Raw genomic sequence first — 16,982 nt, forward strand, 5'->3', positions numbered from 1 at the left:
TAAAGGTTATTATGCTACTGCTTATCCTTTAGCGCAGAGAGGAAGTTCTGAGGTCAGGTCTGCTTTAACTACTTCCTGTTCCTTCCATATCGAAAACATTTCCAGAATTCATCCTTGCCTTTCAATGGCGGCTGCTAAAATGCTTGTATAGGCTCTAATCGTGTCCAGTCTTGACGACTGTAACACCATATTCTGCGGTCTACCAAAAACCTGACTGGCACCTCTCCAGTCCCTACTGAACTCTGCTGACCACCTCATCCACCTCTCCTGCGATCAAGCCCCTCTCTGCCAATTTTTCCATTAACTGCCATTAGCTCAAAGAATCCAAACTCAGCATTTATTTTTTACTATAAAAGATTATTTACAGCCTTATACCTACTACCACAATAAAAAAAAAAAAATTGTAGCAGAACAGCATTCAAACAGTTAAAGAACACAGCGCTTTGTTCTGCAGCAGAAAGCTTCTGGGCACAGCCATTTACTAAATGTATCTGGCAAAGGAATGTAAACATTAGCAAAGTGCTGAAACTGACCCCTCTCTCTCCTAGAATGTGTGAGTGATCACTATAGATTTTAATATACAAATTCAGCAGCTATGCAATAAAATGTAAGGACAGCTTTCAGAGCAGATAAACTGTACTTTGGGACCTTGTAATTTTGTACACAGACAATATTACTTGTGCACAAAATATGATAACTGTATGGGTAATAAAAAGTAGGATACCACATTTTTAATGAATGTTATGTCAGAGTTTTATCCCACTTTAAACTCCTCAACCTATCATACAAAGCTCTACATAAATAAGGAAATATATGGAGTTGACTTATCTCCAGATACCTCCTCGCCCCAAAGCTTCATGTTCGTGTTTTGAACCCCGCTGTGGAACATGGGAGCGCCGAATGTAACTGATGCTGGACGTGTAGCTTCAAGGACAAAACGAGACTGCGAGATTGAGTGTGGTGTTTGCACAAATGACAGGAAACTACAGTACCGACATTTGAATGGACAGCGCTTGAGCGCCAAGACCATCGTTTAGCGCCGGTTTGAACCAGTCCTTAGTTATTGATTGGGTAGTAGTCATCAATGCTCCACCTTACCCTTTTCAGGCTTGTCTGGCTACTGTAGGTCAGACTGTATGCTCATATGACTGACCTATAACCCAGCCCTAACACCTGCGTAAACTCCTGCCAGATAAACTACAATACCCTGCAGGTAGATGTAGCATACAACCTGGCAGTAGCATTCACCAAACACAGCAAGGTATAGCATACACAGTATACTTGAATAGTCACCCGAGGCCTATGGGCTGAGGAAATCAAGATGAAATAGTAATCACAATACAGATGTGTAGTCAAAACCGGACATTATCAGGGCAGGCAGCGTTCATGCAAAGTCCTTAAAGAGAATTTGTATTGTTAAAATCGCACAAAAGTAAAACATACCAGTGCGTTAGGGGACATCTCCTATTACCCTCTGACACAATTTCGCCGCTCCTCGCCGCATTAAAAGTGGTTAAAAACTGTTTTTAAAAGTTTGTTTATAAACAAACAAAATGGCCACCAAAACAGGAAGTAGGTTGATGTACAGTATGTCCACACATAGAAAATACATCCATACACAAGCAGGCTGTATACACCCTTCCTTTTGTATCTCAAGAGATCATTTGTGTGTTTCTTTTCCCCTGCAGTTCTCATGCACTGAAGTTTCAGGCTGCTCTTTTCTTCCTGCAAACAGCTTTGCCCTTGTCTGTAATTCCTCAGTATGTGAAAGCCCAGCCATCTCAGAGGACGATTTATCCAGCTTGTAAAAGATAAGAGAGAAGAGAGAAGCTGCTCTAATCTAAATAATACACAGGCAGTGTGCATAGAGAGGCCTGGAATGGGGAGTTCATAGCAGAATCACAACACTGAAGAACTTGGTAGCCTTCCAGACACAGGCCGACAAGTCTGACAGGGGAAAGATACATTGATTTATTACAGAGACTGTGATAGTAGAAAGTGCTGCAGTAAGCCAGAACACAGAATAGCTTTTGGAACTTGTAGGATGATAAAAAACAGGATGCAATTTTTGTTACGGAGTCTCTTTAAACAATCTGAGGTTGACAACAGGAAGTCCAGTAAGATGCGAGGTCAGGGACAAGCCGGGTCGATAACAGGTGATCAGAAGAAACGTAGTCAGGTACAATCCAGGTCGGCAACGGGTAATCGAATCTGCAAGAAGCTTGGTCAAGAGACAGACAGAGATCTGCAGCAAGACAAGGCACTTGGTGTGAGTGCAATCTCAGCTACAAGCCCAGCGTAGGCTATCACGGGCGAAGGCTGAGGGCGCTCACTTTTCTCTTAAAACAACCAATCAGACTGCGGCGTCAGCAAGTCAGCTGACATGCCGGTACGCATGCTGCTACTGTTTGCAGCGGCGGAGCGCGTACTGAGAACGCGTCCACCGCTTGGCCAATAGGGAAGGAGCGCCATGCTCTCCGCTGACATCAGAGCTTCGCCGAGACCCAGAGGCTAGCACCTCAGCGTGGGTTTCGGCGTTCCGCCGCCCTATGTGGTGAGGTTTTACAACCCTACACTCAATCAGATTTTAGCAGAGCAGTTGACCTAACATATATCCCCGCTTGTGTGATAACAAACGGCGCAGTAGAATGCCACGCAGATATCAATTCCCCTCCCAAGAAACGTTTACCCCACACTCCATCAGATAGATTACCCTAAAGCAAACAGCCCACCGACAGATCTGCTGTAGATACTGATCTGTGTATGGCCACTTTGTGATGCAATAATTCCATCATCTAAACGAAGACTGTCATAGGAGACAAGTGATAATCATAAGATTCTCCTGATACATTGATATGGGGAGGGAAAGGAATGCAGGTAAAAGGTGCATACACACATCCAATTTTTAGTGGCCAATGGTTGGCTCCATGCCTGTTCAACTGGACGGTGGCCCTGAAGTTGAACATAGGTTATGGGGGAGGGGGAATGGACAGGGTACAGAAACATACATATTATAATAAATCTGAGGAAAGGGGGTTTAAAGATGTCAAATATAGGGCACTGAGCCCTCTCCTGGGATCTGGTCTGCCTGGTCTGGCCCCTTTCCTGGGATCTGGGCTCCACCCCTGGCGCTGAGCCCCCACCTGGGATCTGGGCTTCCCCCTGGCGCTGAGCCCCCACCTGGCACATCTCATGATAGGATCTGATCATGCTGGGATCTGGGCTTCCCCCTGGCACTGAGCTCCACTCCTGGGATCTGGGCATCCCCCTGGTCTGAGCCCACCTCCTGGGATCTGGGCATCCCCCTGGTCTGAGCCCACCTCCTGGGATCTGGGCATCCCCCTGGTCTGAGCCCCTATCTCGGCACACCCACCTTTAGAGATGACCTGCACCAGCTCCTTCTCCTCCGGGCTGATCTCCCCTTTCCTGGGCGCCATGCTGGGACCTCTGACACTGACAGCACTACGATGTATCCAGTGCTGCGGAGATACAATGTAACTCACACTGACACCATGTCAGCCTGACTCCGCCATCTTTACTGCTGGCAGCGGCAGACTGATGCCCGCACCTACCACTGAGCCGGGGGAGCCCGCTGGGATATTACACTGGATAGCACTCCCGGGGGGGATAATTCCCAGCGGAGACGGTATTACAAGGACGGATAATACACGGAGATCCAGAGACGGTGAGATATGGGAAATAACGAGAGACTGGAAAGTGTTCCCCCCCTATGGCGAGGCGCAGATGGTTCCGCCCGCCGGGCTGTGCGCACTGCTGGCTGCTGCCTGTGACTGTGTCAGTCCAGCAGCTGCTGCCCTTCAATCTGTGTCCTGCCCTATCGTCTTCGTCTGCAGTGTGTGCCAGCAGCCAGCCAGCCACAGGTAAGAGGAGCTACCCTGCCTGCATGAGGGGCCCCACCAGCTCTGCCAGGGCACTGCATGGCATTGGAGCCCCCTGTGCTGCCCACACTGCTGCCATGCTCCTGTGCTGCCCACACTGCTGCCATGCCCCTGTGCTGCCCACACTGCTGCCATGCCCCTGTGCTGCCTACACTGCTGCCATGCCCCTGTGCTGCCCAAACTGCTGCCATGCCCCTGTGCTGCCTAAACTGCTGCCATGCCCCTGTGCTGCCCACACTGCTGCCATGCCCCTGTGCTGCCATGCCCCTGTGCTGCCCACACTGCTGCCATGCCCCTGTGCTGCCCACACTGCTGCCATGTCCCTGTGCTGCCCACACTGCTGCCATGCCCCTGTGCTGCCCACACTGCTGCCATGCCCCTGTGCTGCCCACACTGCTGCCATGCCCCTGTGCTGCCCACACTGCTGCCATGCCCCTGTGCTGCCCACACTGCTGCCATGCCCCTGTGCTGCCCACACTGCTGCCATGCCACTGTGCTGCCCACACTGCTGCCATGCCACTGTGCTGCCCACACTGCTGCCATGCTACTGTGCTGCCCACACTGCTGCCATGCCCCTGTGCTGCCCACACTGCTGCCATGCTACTGTGCTGCCCACACTGCTGCCATGCCACTGTGCTGCCCACACTGCTGCCATGCCCCTGTGCTGCCCACACTGCTGCCATGCCCCTGTGCTGCCCACACTGCTGCCATGCCCCTGTGCTGCCCACACTGCTGCCATGCCCCTGTGCTGCCCACACTGCTGCCATGCCCCTGTGCTGCCCACACTGCTGCCATGCCCCTGTGGTGCCCACACTGCTGCCATGCCCCTGTGCTGCCATGCCCCTGTGCTGCCATGCCCCTGTGCTGCCATGCCCCTGTGCTGCCCACACTGCTGCCATGCCCCTGTGCTGCCCACACTGCTGCCATGCCCCTGTGCTGCCCACACTGCTGCCATGCCCCTGTGCTGCTCACACTGCTGCCATGCCCCTGTGCTGCCCACACTGCTGCCATGCCCCTGTGCTGCCCACACTGCTGCCATGCCCCTGTGCTGCCCACACTGCTGCCATGTCCCTGTGCTGCCCACACTGCTGCCATGCCCCTGTGCTGCCCACACTGCTGCCATGCCCCTGTGCTGCCCACACTGCTGCCATGATACTGTGCTGCCCACACTGCTGCCATGCCCCTGTGCTGCCATGCCCCTGTGCTGCCCACACTGCTGCCATGCCCCTGTGCTGCCCACACTGCTGCCATGCCCCTGTGCTGCCATGCCCCTGTGCTGCCCACACTGCTGCCATGCCCCTGTGCTGCCCACACTGCTGCCATGCCCCTGTGCTGCCCACACTGCTGCCATGCCCCTGTGCTGCCCACACTGCTGCCATGCCCCTGTGCTGCCCACACTGCTGCCATGCCCCTGTGCTACCCACACTGCTGCCATGCCCCTGTGCTGCCCACACTGCTGCCATGCCCCTGTGCTGCCATGCCCCTGTGCTGCCCACACTACTGCCATGCCCCTGTGCTGCCATGCCCCTGTGCCCATTGTCATTACTCTGCATGCTCCTGTCTACTGCTGATGGTAAGAACAGCACATCTGAGCTTCATGAGGGTGTGACTGCTAATAGCATTATTATTAGTAGTAGTATTATCATTAGGATTTCCATTCTCTTGGGATGTCAGCACCTTCTGTCGGGAGTGTTATTTTAGTATTATTTGCAGTACTATTCTAACTGAGGGTCTTACTGTCATTTATGATCTTTATGTCTATATTTTTGCTGACATTGTATTTGGCAAGTTATACTTATTTTTAATTGTAGTATTATTAGTAGTAGTACTTATAATAAAGGTTGGTTTTTATAAGGTTTGTATTTTTTTTTTTATATTTTGTGTTTTCAATCACAGTGTGTTGGGTAACAGTGCTAATTATTTATGCATTTATTATAACTACTTTAGTTACTACAATGGATGACATGCACTATTGGTTTAAAACAAAAACGTAAAATAATCACTATTACTATTTTTTCTTAATAACCTTGGTTGTCAGGTTTAAATATTATTATTATTATTATTATTATTACTATTACTGCTAAGGATCTGTACATATAATAGCCTGTTTATTCAGTTGCTGTTGTTTTTTATCAAATTAATAGCATAATATTTCATGTGGTACTTTGCGTTGTTACAAAGATATTATTATTATTATTATTATTTTGATACTCAAGGTTTAAAGGTATACACTGTATATATGCACTTTAAATCAATGATTTAAAAAGCAAACAATCAAAAAAACCAAAAAACTTCATTTTAGTTGGATTGCTAGTCAATGGACACAACTGAAGTCAGAGGGATATGGAGGCTGCCATGTTTATTTCCTTTTAAAGGGAGTCTGAAGCGAGAATAAATCTTGCTTCAGACCTCATAGATAGCAGGGGCATGTGTTCCCCTGCTAAACCGCCGCTATCCCGCGGCTTAAAGGGGGTCCCTGATCCCCCAAATCCCCTCGGTGCAGCGGGGGAGCGCTTCCGCATTGGGGCAGGGCTAACCGCCTCAGCCCTGCCCCACGCACGTCTGTCGGACGCGTATCTCCGCCTCTCCCCCGCCCCTCTCAGTCTTTCTTCACTGAGAGGGGCGGGGGAGAGGCTGCGATGCGCGTCTGATAGACGTGCGTGGGGCAGGGCTGCGGCGGTTAGCCCTGCCTCCAGGAAAAGAAGATGTACGGCCAAGGTTTGCGGGGGTGGGTTTGGGGGTGAAGGGGCCCCCGTTTAGCCGCGGGATAGCGGCGGTTTAGCAGGGGGACACATGCCCCTGCTAACTATGAGCTCTGAAGCGAGATTTATTCTCGCTTCAGAGTCTCTTTAAGGGTTCGTTTCCACTGGCCACTGCGTGCGGCTGCGAGGCGAGCGATGGCACTTCCTGGTCTGCGGGAACGCTGACTAAACCCAGACGCAGTGCCCTGCACGGCTATGGGATTCTCAGCCTCCTGCACGGAAACTAAAAGCAATGTTGGCCGAATTGCTAAGGTAAGCGATTCGGCCGGCGGCTCCATTACTCCCTATGGCAGAGTTTCCCCGTGCGGTTCGCCTGCGGGGAAAATCTCCAAATTCGGCCCGGTTTCCACAGTAATGGAAATGGGCCCTAAGCAATACCAGTTGCCTGGCAGCCCTCCTGATCTTGTGTGTCTAATACTTTTAGCCATCCACCCTGAACAGGCATGCAGCAGATCAGCTACTCTGTTTCGCTGGATTAGCCATATGCTTGTTCCAGGGTTTTGACTTAGACACCTATGTATGCCAGAAGATCAATAGGGCTGCCAGGCAACTGGCATTACATGAAATAAATATGGCAGCCTCCATATCCCTCTCACCTTGGGTTCCCTTTAAAAGGAAATAAATATGGCAGCCTCCTTGGTTTCGGGTAGTGATGCATTTGTGGGCTTACAGTACAGAAAGTCCAGGGGGGGGGGGGGGGGGGGGAGAGACAAGGAGTCAGGACGGTGATTATCAGAGGTTATAATCGATCGAATGGTGGGGTACAGTGATTCTGAACCATCCAAACCCTCAGAGGTGAGAATTGAGGGGGGTTGCATAAAGGTTAGTTGGGTGGCGGGAGGTCCTGGACATACGTTTTATATTTTTCTCTTTAGGCCCAGGTGAACTATTGTTACTGAGTTCAGCTGAGCTCTGTTTTTAAATTCATAAATACATGCCTGTCATGCCTATTGTTTAATGATTAGTCCCTAGCCTATGGGCCACAGTATTCATGGCCTGCTAAACCGCTGATAGTATCTACAAAGGGAAAGAAAAGCAAAAGTAGAATGGCAGTTTATGCCTAGAGTTGGAAGAGGGAGTGTGTACAAAGCAGTTAGAACACTTTAGACGTAAAGTTAATCAGAGATCAGCACACGCTCTAGTTTACTATCAGTACAGGCCCACAGTAACAGCTTATACTGGAGGCAGCAGAGACCTGCACATACTGCAGCCGGTTTACTATCAGTACAGGCACACAGTAAGGCCAGAAACCCACTGGGAGCGCTTTGTAAGCGTGAGTGATTTGAAAAAGCTCTTGGTAATGCAATGCTATGGGGGATTTTTATAAAATCACATCACTCAAGTGGGATCACACCCATAGCATTACATTAGCTAGAGCTTTTCAAATCACAAAGCGCTCAGAAAAGCTCTCCTAGTGGGTTTCTAGCCTAACAGCTTATACTGTACATACTGGAGGTTGTTATAAATCACCTTTTCCTCCGGCACCAGTAAACTCATCAGCGAGAGTTGCACACATGACTCATCACAGCAAGCAGGAGATAGACTTTCTCAGTCGTCTTCAAAGTTTGATGGAGTTTATTAAGTACACAGATATACCGATACAGTTCATCATATCCTAGCCAAGCAAATCCTCATGTTGCGTTACAGCTGCGTGATTACCTCACTGCTGACGGTAATCAGGTCCTCCTTATTTAGATACTACGTTACATCTAGACTAACTATGTACAGCATACATTATATCAGATTACATACAGAAAGGAAATTATTCGGTGTTCTAGTCAGCAGATAGAGAGCATGAAAGCAGGGCTGTGGAGTCGGAGTCGTGGAGTCGGGCAATTTTGGGTGCCTGGAGTCGGAGTCGGGAAAAAATGCACCGACTCTGACTCCGACTCCTAATGAATTTGTAACTGTAATTAAAATAGAAAATATGATAAAATGTTCTATTTCTCAGATAATAGTCATTAAAAATAATGTATATACACAGTAATAGCTGTGCTTAGTCCACAAAAATGAAATAAACCAATCAAAATTAGTTACTTGTGCTGCTTCAATAAAGCAGTCCCCGTATTTTTAAGGTCAGATATACATATCTCAATTGTGACTGTATATATGATGTGTACACAGGAATCTCTTATATATACTAAATAACATCTATGCTGTAAGAATAAAGCCTGATGTGTAGCTGTGTCACTAATAGAGATGGAAATAATTCTGCATTGATGCTGATTTATGCAAATGTATGCCCTCCCTTTGCTGATGAAATAAAATAATTTGATATGTTGTTAAAATTTGGTTTGGTGACTACAAATTAAAGGGTACCTGAGACGGATGAAAAGTAAAGTTTTTTTATACATACCTGGGGCTTCCTCCAGCCCCCTTCAGGCTAATCAGTCCCTCGCTGTCCTCCACCACCCAGATCTTCTCATATGAGTCCTGCTAATTCAGCCAGTCAGCGCTGTCCGGCCGCATGCCGCTCCCACAGCCAGGAACATTCTGCACCTGCAATAGTGCTGCGCAGGTGTAGTACGCTCCCGGCAGCGGAGTGTGTGCATGCGCACTACGCCCGACTGGCTCAAGTACCTTGACTCATAGCAGAAGATCCAGGTGGTGGAGGAGGACAACGAGGGACTGATTATCCTGAAGGCGGCTGGAGGAAGCCCCAGGTATGTATAAAACTTTAATTTCATCTGTCTCAGGTTTCCTTTGTTACACAGTAGTACTATACTCTACATATGCACTCCCCACAGAGCTTCAGGGAATCCACTGAGAATGCTGTGCACATTGAACACAGAGGTGTTGTCTGTCACCCATAAACCTTGTTCAGATTGTGCATGAAGAATGTGTAATAGAGGAAGAATCTCCTCATTCCCCTGCAGAGTACCTGCACATCATTCTTACATGTACCCACACTTACATTGCCTAGGGCCTGATAGATGTTGTTTGTTCCGGTTTGTACCTTTTACAAGTACTCTTACCAAGGACTAGTTTTAATCTAAAGGGAATAAATATAGTAGTCTACATATCCTTCTCACTTCAGTTGTCTTGTAAAATTCCTAAGCGTTGGCAGTTAAGAGACGAATTTCATGTTACATACTTTTAATCAACAAAATTGTAATATGCAAATTAGAGGAGTCGGAGTCGAGGAGTCGGAGTCGGTGGAATCCTAAACTGAGGAGTCGGAGTCGGTGGATTTTTGGACCGACTCCACAGCCCTGCATGAAAGTAGGAATCAGAGTAAGCTCCGTCAGCCCATCCGGCCCTTTAATACTGATTAGGTAGGAGTTAAATGTGACCTCATCTTAGCCATCCCCCAGATCCGGCTATTGGCTTCGACCCCTCGTGGTGTCCTAATACACACCTACTCGATTAATATTTAGTGATGCCTTTCCCTTACTTACAGGAATGTTCTCTGTTTGTAAATATGGCCTATGTTGATTGTTCTCGTAGTCCATATGTCTGCGGCAGTGTAGGCCTGTGGCCTTCCTTCAGGAACATGTTCTCAGTATCTGCTTCAAGCAGACACTGAGATGCTTCTGCCTGCATCACAAGAAACTCTATTTTAAAGGTATATTCTGCGAACAAGCCTTTTACCTCAACTCAGTCCAAATAACTGAGGCCATTATAACAGAGGTAGCAGAGATCAGCACAAACTGCAGCTAGTTTACTATTAGTACAGGCACAGAGTAACAGCTTATACTGTACATACTGGAGGCAGCAGAGATCAGCACACACTGCAGCTAGTGTACTATCAGTATAGCACAGAGTAACAGCGTATACTGGAGGCAGCAGAGATCAGCAGCTAGTTTACTATCAGTACAGGCACACAGTAACAGCTTATACTGTACATACTGGAAGCAGCAGAGATCAGCACACGCTGCAGCTAGTTTACGATCAGTACAGTCATAAAGTAAACAGCTTATCCTGTAATGCTGGGAATACACAGTTCGTTTTTTAGGTGATTAGATGGTTCGATAGATAATTTCCGACCTGTCCGATCTCCCTTTTCGATCCTTTCGCCGGTCGATTTCTGATAGAAGTGAATGGAAAAAGATAAGAAAAACGAGCGGAAGATAAAAGAAACGACTGCAGAATCAAGCGTCAAAAACGATCGAGAGGAGAATTGAGCGGCAGAAATGAAGCGTGTATTCCCAGCATTCCATACAGTGTCATATGAGTATCTTACTAAGGGAGTACAATCAATAATGCTGGTATTTTGCATTATTCAGCAAGGCCACATTTTAAGACCTTTTGAAGGCGAGTTCTAATATGATTGAGATAAGAGTTTGTGTCCTGTTTGTTTTGCTTGTTGTTTTGTTTTTGTTTTGCGTCCTGATTGCTCCTAATCTCTGACTACTACTGGTAGTTTCCTTGGGGTTATATTATGCTTTTAAATAGATTAGTGAAAGCCATATTTCTTCTTATGAAAACTATTTGTTTTGTGATAGTAAAAGTATATAGATAGTAAAGAATTTTTTTTTTTCAGCCCCGGATAGAATGGGAAAATATCAGTTTTATCGTTGTCACTTTCCTATGTTTGTGACACCTGTGAGTGTGACAGGAACACAGTCAAATTTCTCCAGCGGGGAAACCTTACAGGTTCTGAAACAAACGCAATATTTTATTTTTTTTTAAATTAAGGAATAATAATACATTTCACATTACATTTCCCAGCGGTCCTGCAGTACTGTAAGAACCAAGTGTCTACTTTAAGGAGGCGGGACTTGCCACTCACAGGAACAAGTGGGGAGCGATTATTAGATGTGCAAAAAAGTAGCTGCGGTCAGATTGTCAGATATACAGCACATAATGGCTTAAAGAGAATCTGTACTGTAAAATTCTTACAATAAAAAGCATACCATTCTATTCATGATGTTCTCCTGGGCCCCTCTGTGCTGTTTCTGCCACTCCCTGCTGTGATCCTGGCTTGTAATTGCCAGTTTTAGGCAGTGTTTACAAACAAAAGACATTTCTGCTAAAAGCTTGTGATAGGCTGAGAGGAGCTCAGTCTGTGACTCATACAGAGCCTGCAGGGGTCGTGGAGAAGGTGTGTATAGCTTCTATCCTATCACAAGTAGCACAGCACATTCCAGCCTGACTGCCTGAGCCTGACAGACCCGACAGAGGAGAGAAGATTAGCTCTCATAACAGAGATAATACAGCCACTGTGCAACTAGGAAAGGCTGCAGTTAGACAGAGCACATTAGAACAGGTATAGGAAGTTATAGGATAGAAGAAATAAGGCTCAAAATTTTGTTACAGAGTCTCTTTAACTATTGTAGTAAAATAGTTTACTTTATTCCATGACAACTACTTCTAGATCCTTAGATCATAATGAAGCAGGCAGGTCCCATACATCCATAAGGGCCCATTCACACTTGAGCGTTTTGCCGGCGATTTCTTCAAAACGCTCAAACGCTAGCACTTTTCAAAGCGCTAGTGTAATTAAAGTCTCTGGGCCCGTTCTTACTTGGGCGATTTGCGCTAAGCGCCGCAAATCGGCCAAAAACGCCGCGGCGCCTGCGCCATTTTCAGGCGATTTCCCGGCGATCGCATTTCAGTGCTATAGAAGCGCTAAATGCGATCGCCAAAAAATCACCAAGTGTGAACGGCGTTTTTTTTTTTTTTTTTTTTGCGTTAACCACCAAAAATCGCCAGAGCAAAACGCTAGCAAAAGTGCTAGCGTTTTGCTAACAGCAAGTGTGAATGGGCCCTAAATATCTTTTAGGCTGCAGGTCCCCCCAAACAGCATAAGTAGGCAAAGGTTACTTTCCCTCAGGGCTGGAACCCACAAGAGCGTTTTTTTGAGCATTTTGGCAGCGCTGTGATACGCTAGCAGTTTGCCAAAACGCTCAGCTGATGTTAATGGATGGGGCAACTTCCACAGGAGCGTTTGTGTTTCCCAGAAACGCAAACGCAGGACCTGCAGCATTTTGGGAGCGTTAGCGCTTTAATGTAAAGTATTGAAACGCTAGCAGAAACGCTCAGCAAAACCTAAACTGAGCGGTTTTGCTAGCGTTTTGCGGTTCAGCACACTGTAACAAAACTAAAAATAATTCACAGGACCAATCAGGATAAAAACGTGAAACGCAAAACGCTGCACAACCGCTGAGCAAAAAAATACACTGTTGCAAAACGCGAATGAATCCGCTTGCAAACCGCTCAGACAAAACGCTAGCAGTTGCGTTTGTGGGTTCCAGGCCTTATACACACGACAGCAGCCCAATATAGGATAACCTGACCACAACGCTGCTTTGAGAACTGAGGGGAGGGGGGTTGGGGATCTGGGTGCCCATCATGGGCGGAGACTATAGCGTAAAGGTGCGTACACACATGCGACTATAGTCGTTTGTAATGATCGTTCCCCGATCTTTACCAACGACGATCGTTACAAAAAACGAACCACCGACTAATAAGGCAAACGACGAACGAGCCAAATCGCTACAAAAGAAAGTTCTGTCTCGGCGGATTTTAACCAACGACGATCGTTTGCAAAAGTGGTACATCGTTGGAAACGATCGTTCGTACTAGGCTTGACATGCGCATTTCACTATTTCTTCGTGAAACTTCTCTTTTTTATGCGCAGGCGCAATAGTTGCTTTTTGTGATGTAACGTTCGTTCTAACGATCAGATCGTTACACACCTTTTAAAACTAACTTTACTTAGGTCGTTCTTTCATCAATTAAAAGTTTGTTCGTCGTTCTTAACGAACGATCGTTGTCGCATGTGTGTACGTAGCATAAGTATGGAACTAGCTATTGCTATGTCTGCACATATTACATGGTAAATGAGATGATAATGATGCCGAGTTGATGCTAATTTTATGCACATTTTATTCTGCTTAGAAATAGACCAATAAAATGCTACAGCTCCAAGAATTTATAGCAATTGCAGGGCTGTGGAGTCGGCACAAAAATCTTCCGACTCCGACTCCGACATCACGACTCCGAAAATGGCTCCGACCCCTTAGTCTAATACTTAACAGGGCTGTGAATTTTGTACAAAAATCATCTGACTCCCGACTCCTCAGTTTACGAAACCACGACTCAGACTCCTCGACTCTAACTCCAACTCCACAGCCCTGTAAAATTTCATTTTTAATTTTTTTTTATTTTTTTTTTTTTTTTTTTTTTTACAATATTCAATAAGGCCTTGATCACATTATAAATCGGCAGCACTATTGCAAGCGCTGAGCGACTTAAGGATCGATTTTGAAAGCACTTTCTAGGTGCTTTCAGAGCGATTTGCGCTTATAAAAAGCGTTTTTCTAAGAGCTTTTGTTTACCGTATTTTCTTTTCACTTTCTGATGTCAGTCAGGAAGTGACCTCTGCCTCGGAGATTAATATAATGTATTTATTCATTCAAAGCCCTCAGGAAATCGCTTTTTCAAGCGCTTTCCCTATCCTTTCTATTGAATCGCAAACGCTCAGGAAATGGTGCAGGACCCGCGTTTGCGATTTAATAGAAAGCTCATGTGAGAACGCTAACATATTATTATTATTATTATTTCGTATTTATAGAGCGCCGACCTCTTCCGCAGCGCTGTACAGAGTGTGTGTGTGTATGTGTGTGTGTATATGTGTATATATATATATATATATATATATATATATATATATTATATTTATAGTCTTGTCATTAACTGTCCCTCAAAGAAGCTCACAATCTAGTCCCTACCCATAGTCATATGTCTATGTATGTATTGTGTAATGCATGTACAGTGGTTTGCAAAGGTATTCGGCCCCCTTGAAGTTTTCCACATTTTGTCATATTACTGCCACAAACATGAATCAATTTTATTGGAATTCCACATGAAAGACCAATACAAAGTGGTGTACACGTGAGAAGTGGAACGATAATCATACATGATTCCAGACATTTTTTCCAAATCAATAACTGCAAAGTGGGGTGTGTGTAATTATTCGGCCCCCTTTGGTCTGAGTGCAGTCAGTTGCCCATAGACATTGCCTGATGAGTGGTAATGACTAAATAGAGTGCACCTGTGTGTAATCTAATGTCAGGACAAATACAGCTGCTCTGTGACGGCCTCAGAGGTTGTCTAAGAGAATATTGGGAGTAACAACACCATCAAGTCCAAAGAACACACAAGACAGGTCCAAGACAGGTCAGGGCAGGGGCGTAGCAATAGGGGGTGCAGAGGTTGCGACCGCATCGGGGCCCTTGGGCCAGAGGGGCCCCATAGGGCCCTCCCTGAACTGCAGTATTAGCTCTCTATTGGTCCTGTGCTCATAATAATTACTTTTATAGATACTTTGAATAGTGATAATCAGCAGTTGGCTGATGGTGTAATGGTTAAGGGCTCTGCCTCTGACACAGGAGACCAGGGTTCGAAACTCGGCTCTGCCTGTTCAGTAAGCCAGCACCTATTCAGTAGGAGATCTTGGGCAAGTCTCCCTAACACTGCTACTGCCTATAGAGCGCGTCCTAGTGGCTGCAGCTCTGCTCTGGCGCTTTGAGTCCGCAAGGAGAAAAGCGCAATATAAATGTTATTTGTCTTGTCTTGTCTATTAACAAACTGTTCCCCATCCCCTTCTTGCACCTCTGACACTGTAGTTGCCATTGGCAAGTTTTGGTGTGCTGTATCAATTGTTATGTATAGAGTGCTTGGGGGGCCCCATGTAAAACTTGCATCGGGGCCCAAAGCTCCTAAGCTACGCCACTGGGTCAGGGATCAAGTTATTGAGAAATTTAAAGCAGGCTTAGGCTACAAAAAGATTTCCAAATCCTTGAACATCCCACGGAGCACTGTTCAAGCGATCATTCAGAAATGGAAGGAGTATGGCACAACTGTAAACCTACCGAGACAAGGCCGTCCACCTAAACTCACAGGCCGAACAAGGAGAGCGCTGCTCAGAAATGCAGTCAAGAGGCCCATGGTGTGACTCTGGATGAGCTGCAGAGATCTACAGCTCAGATGGGAGACTCTGTCCATAGGACAACTATTAGTCATGCACTGTACAAAGTTGGCTCTCATGGAAGAGTGGCAAGAAGAAAGCAATTGTTAACAGAAAGCATAAGAAGTCCCGTTTGCAGTTTGCCACAAGCCATGTGGGGGACACAGCAACCATGTGGAAGAAGGTGCTCTGGTCAGATGAGACCAAAATGGAACTTTTTGGCCAAAATGCAAAATGCTATGTATGGCGGAAAACTAACACCGCACATCACTCTGAACACACAATCCCTACTGTTAAATATGGTGGTGGCAGCATCATGCTCGGGGTGTGCTTCTCTTCAGCAGGGACAGGGAAGCTGGTCAGAGTTGATGGGAAGATGGATGGAGCCAAATACAGGGCAATCTTTGAAGAAAACCTCTTGGAGACTGCAAAAGACTTGAGACTGGGGCAGAGGTTCACCTTCCAGCAGGACAATGACCCTAAACATAAAGCCAGGGCTACAATGGAATGGTTTAAAACAAAACATATCCATGTGTTAGAATGGCCCAGTCAAAGTCCAGATCTAAATCCAATCGAGAATCTGTGGCAAGATCTGAAAACTGCTGTTCACAGGCCTTGCCCGGTGGTCCAGTTTCTGGCCGTCATAGGACCACCGCAACCTGCAGCCAAAAGATATATATATATATATATATATATATATATATATATATATATATATATATATATATATATATATCTTTTATTCTTTCAGCCAATTCCATCTCAAGGTTGTCATTAGAACCTAGCAGCCAATTTATTTATAGGCTTGCAAATGGTCCAGTCCAATTTATTTTAACACATTTTTTTTCTATTTCTTATTTGTTACATTTTTATTAGTACTGCTGTAATGTGTATTTATAGGCATTTGTCACTAGGGGGCAGTGTGAGACAATAACAGAGAACTTATGCTTTCAGTTTCTATATTTTGTACAAGCAGAGAGAGATCAAAACATTCCAAGAATTTACAGCACAAGTTCTACTGGCCGAGGTCAAAAGCACTTATCTCAAACCAGATAATGCTATTGAAGCTGATAATGGGTTAAAGGGGAGGTTGAACAAATGTTAACAGATTCGAGAAGCGGGCTTTCATTTTTTTTATATATTAAGGCCTGGAACCCACTGCAAAATGCAATCGCTAATCGCAATCGCAATCGCTTTGTATGAGCAGTTTGTAAGTGATTTCATGAACATTTTAAGGACTGTTTTTAAAAAGTGTTTCAATTTGCCAGCGGTTGTGTAGCGATTAGTGATTAGCGTTTTAAAATCTGATTGGTCCGTTCAATGAATTTTAATTTTGTTACAGTGTATATTAACTTTAAAACGCTAGCAAAATCGCTCCGTGAAGGTTTTGATGAGCGATTATGCCAG

The 16,982-nt window shown here is 45.9% G+C and overlaps 2 protein-coding genes across 3 annotated transcripts in view; one reads left to right on the top strand and one right to left on the bottom strand.

The window, feature by feature from the left end:
• ANKMY2 (ankyrin repeat and MYND domain containing 2) overlaps positions 1-3,564 on the bottom strand; it is a 48,301-nt gene extending 44,737 nt beyond the window's left edge. For both annotated transcript variants that reach the window (XM_068235113.1, XM_068235112.1), the window contains exon 1: positions 3,374-3,564. In XM_068235113.1, the coding sequence (XP_068091214.1) occupies positions 3,374-3,437 (64 nt within the window). In that variant the 5' untranslated portion in view covers positions 3,438-3,564. The remainder of the gene's footprint in view (positions 1-3,373) is intronic.
• Positions 3,565-3,715: 151 nt separating this feature from the next.
• Positions 3,716-16,982, top strand: part of BZW2 (basic leucine zipper and W2 domains 2) — a 145,143-nt gene continuing 131,876 nt past the window's right edge. Inside the window, exon 1 of the mRNA XM_068235110.1 lies at positions 3,716-3,881. Coding sequence (XP_068091211.1) covers positions 3,745-3,881 — 137 coding nt within the window. The 5' untranslated portion in view covers positions 3,716-3,744. The remainder of the gene's footprint in view (positions 3,882-16,982) is intronic.

The sequence above is a fragment of the Hyperolius riggenbachi genome, chromosome 5 (assembly GCF_040937935.1).
Source record: "Hyperolius riggenbachi isolate aHypRig1 chromosome 5, aHypRig1.pri, whole genome shotgun sequence".
Taxonomy (NCBI): Eukaryota; Metazoa; Chordata; class Amphibia; order Anura; family Hyperoliidae; genus Hyperolius; species Hyperolius riggenbachi.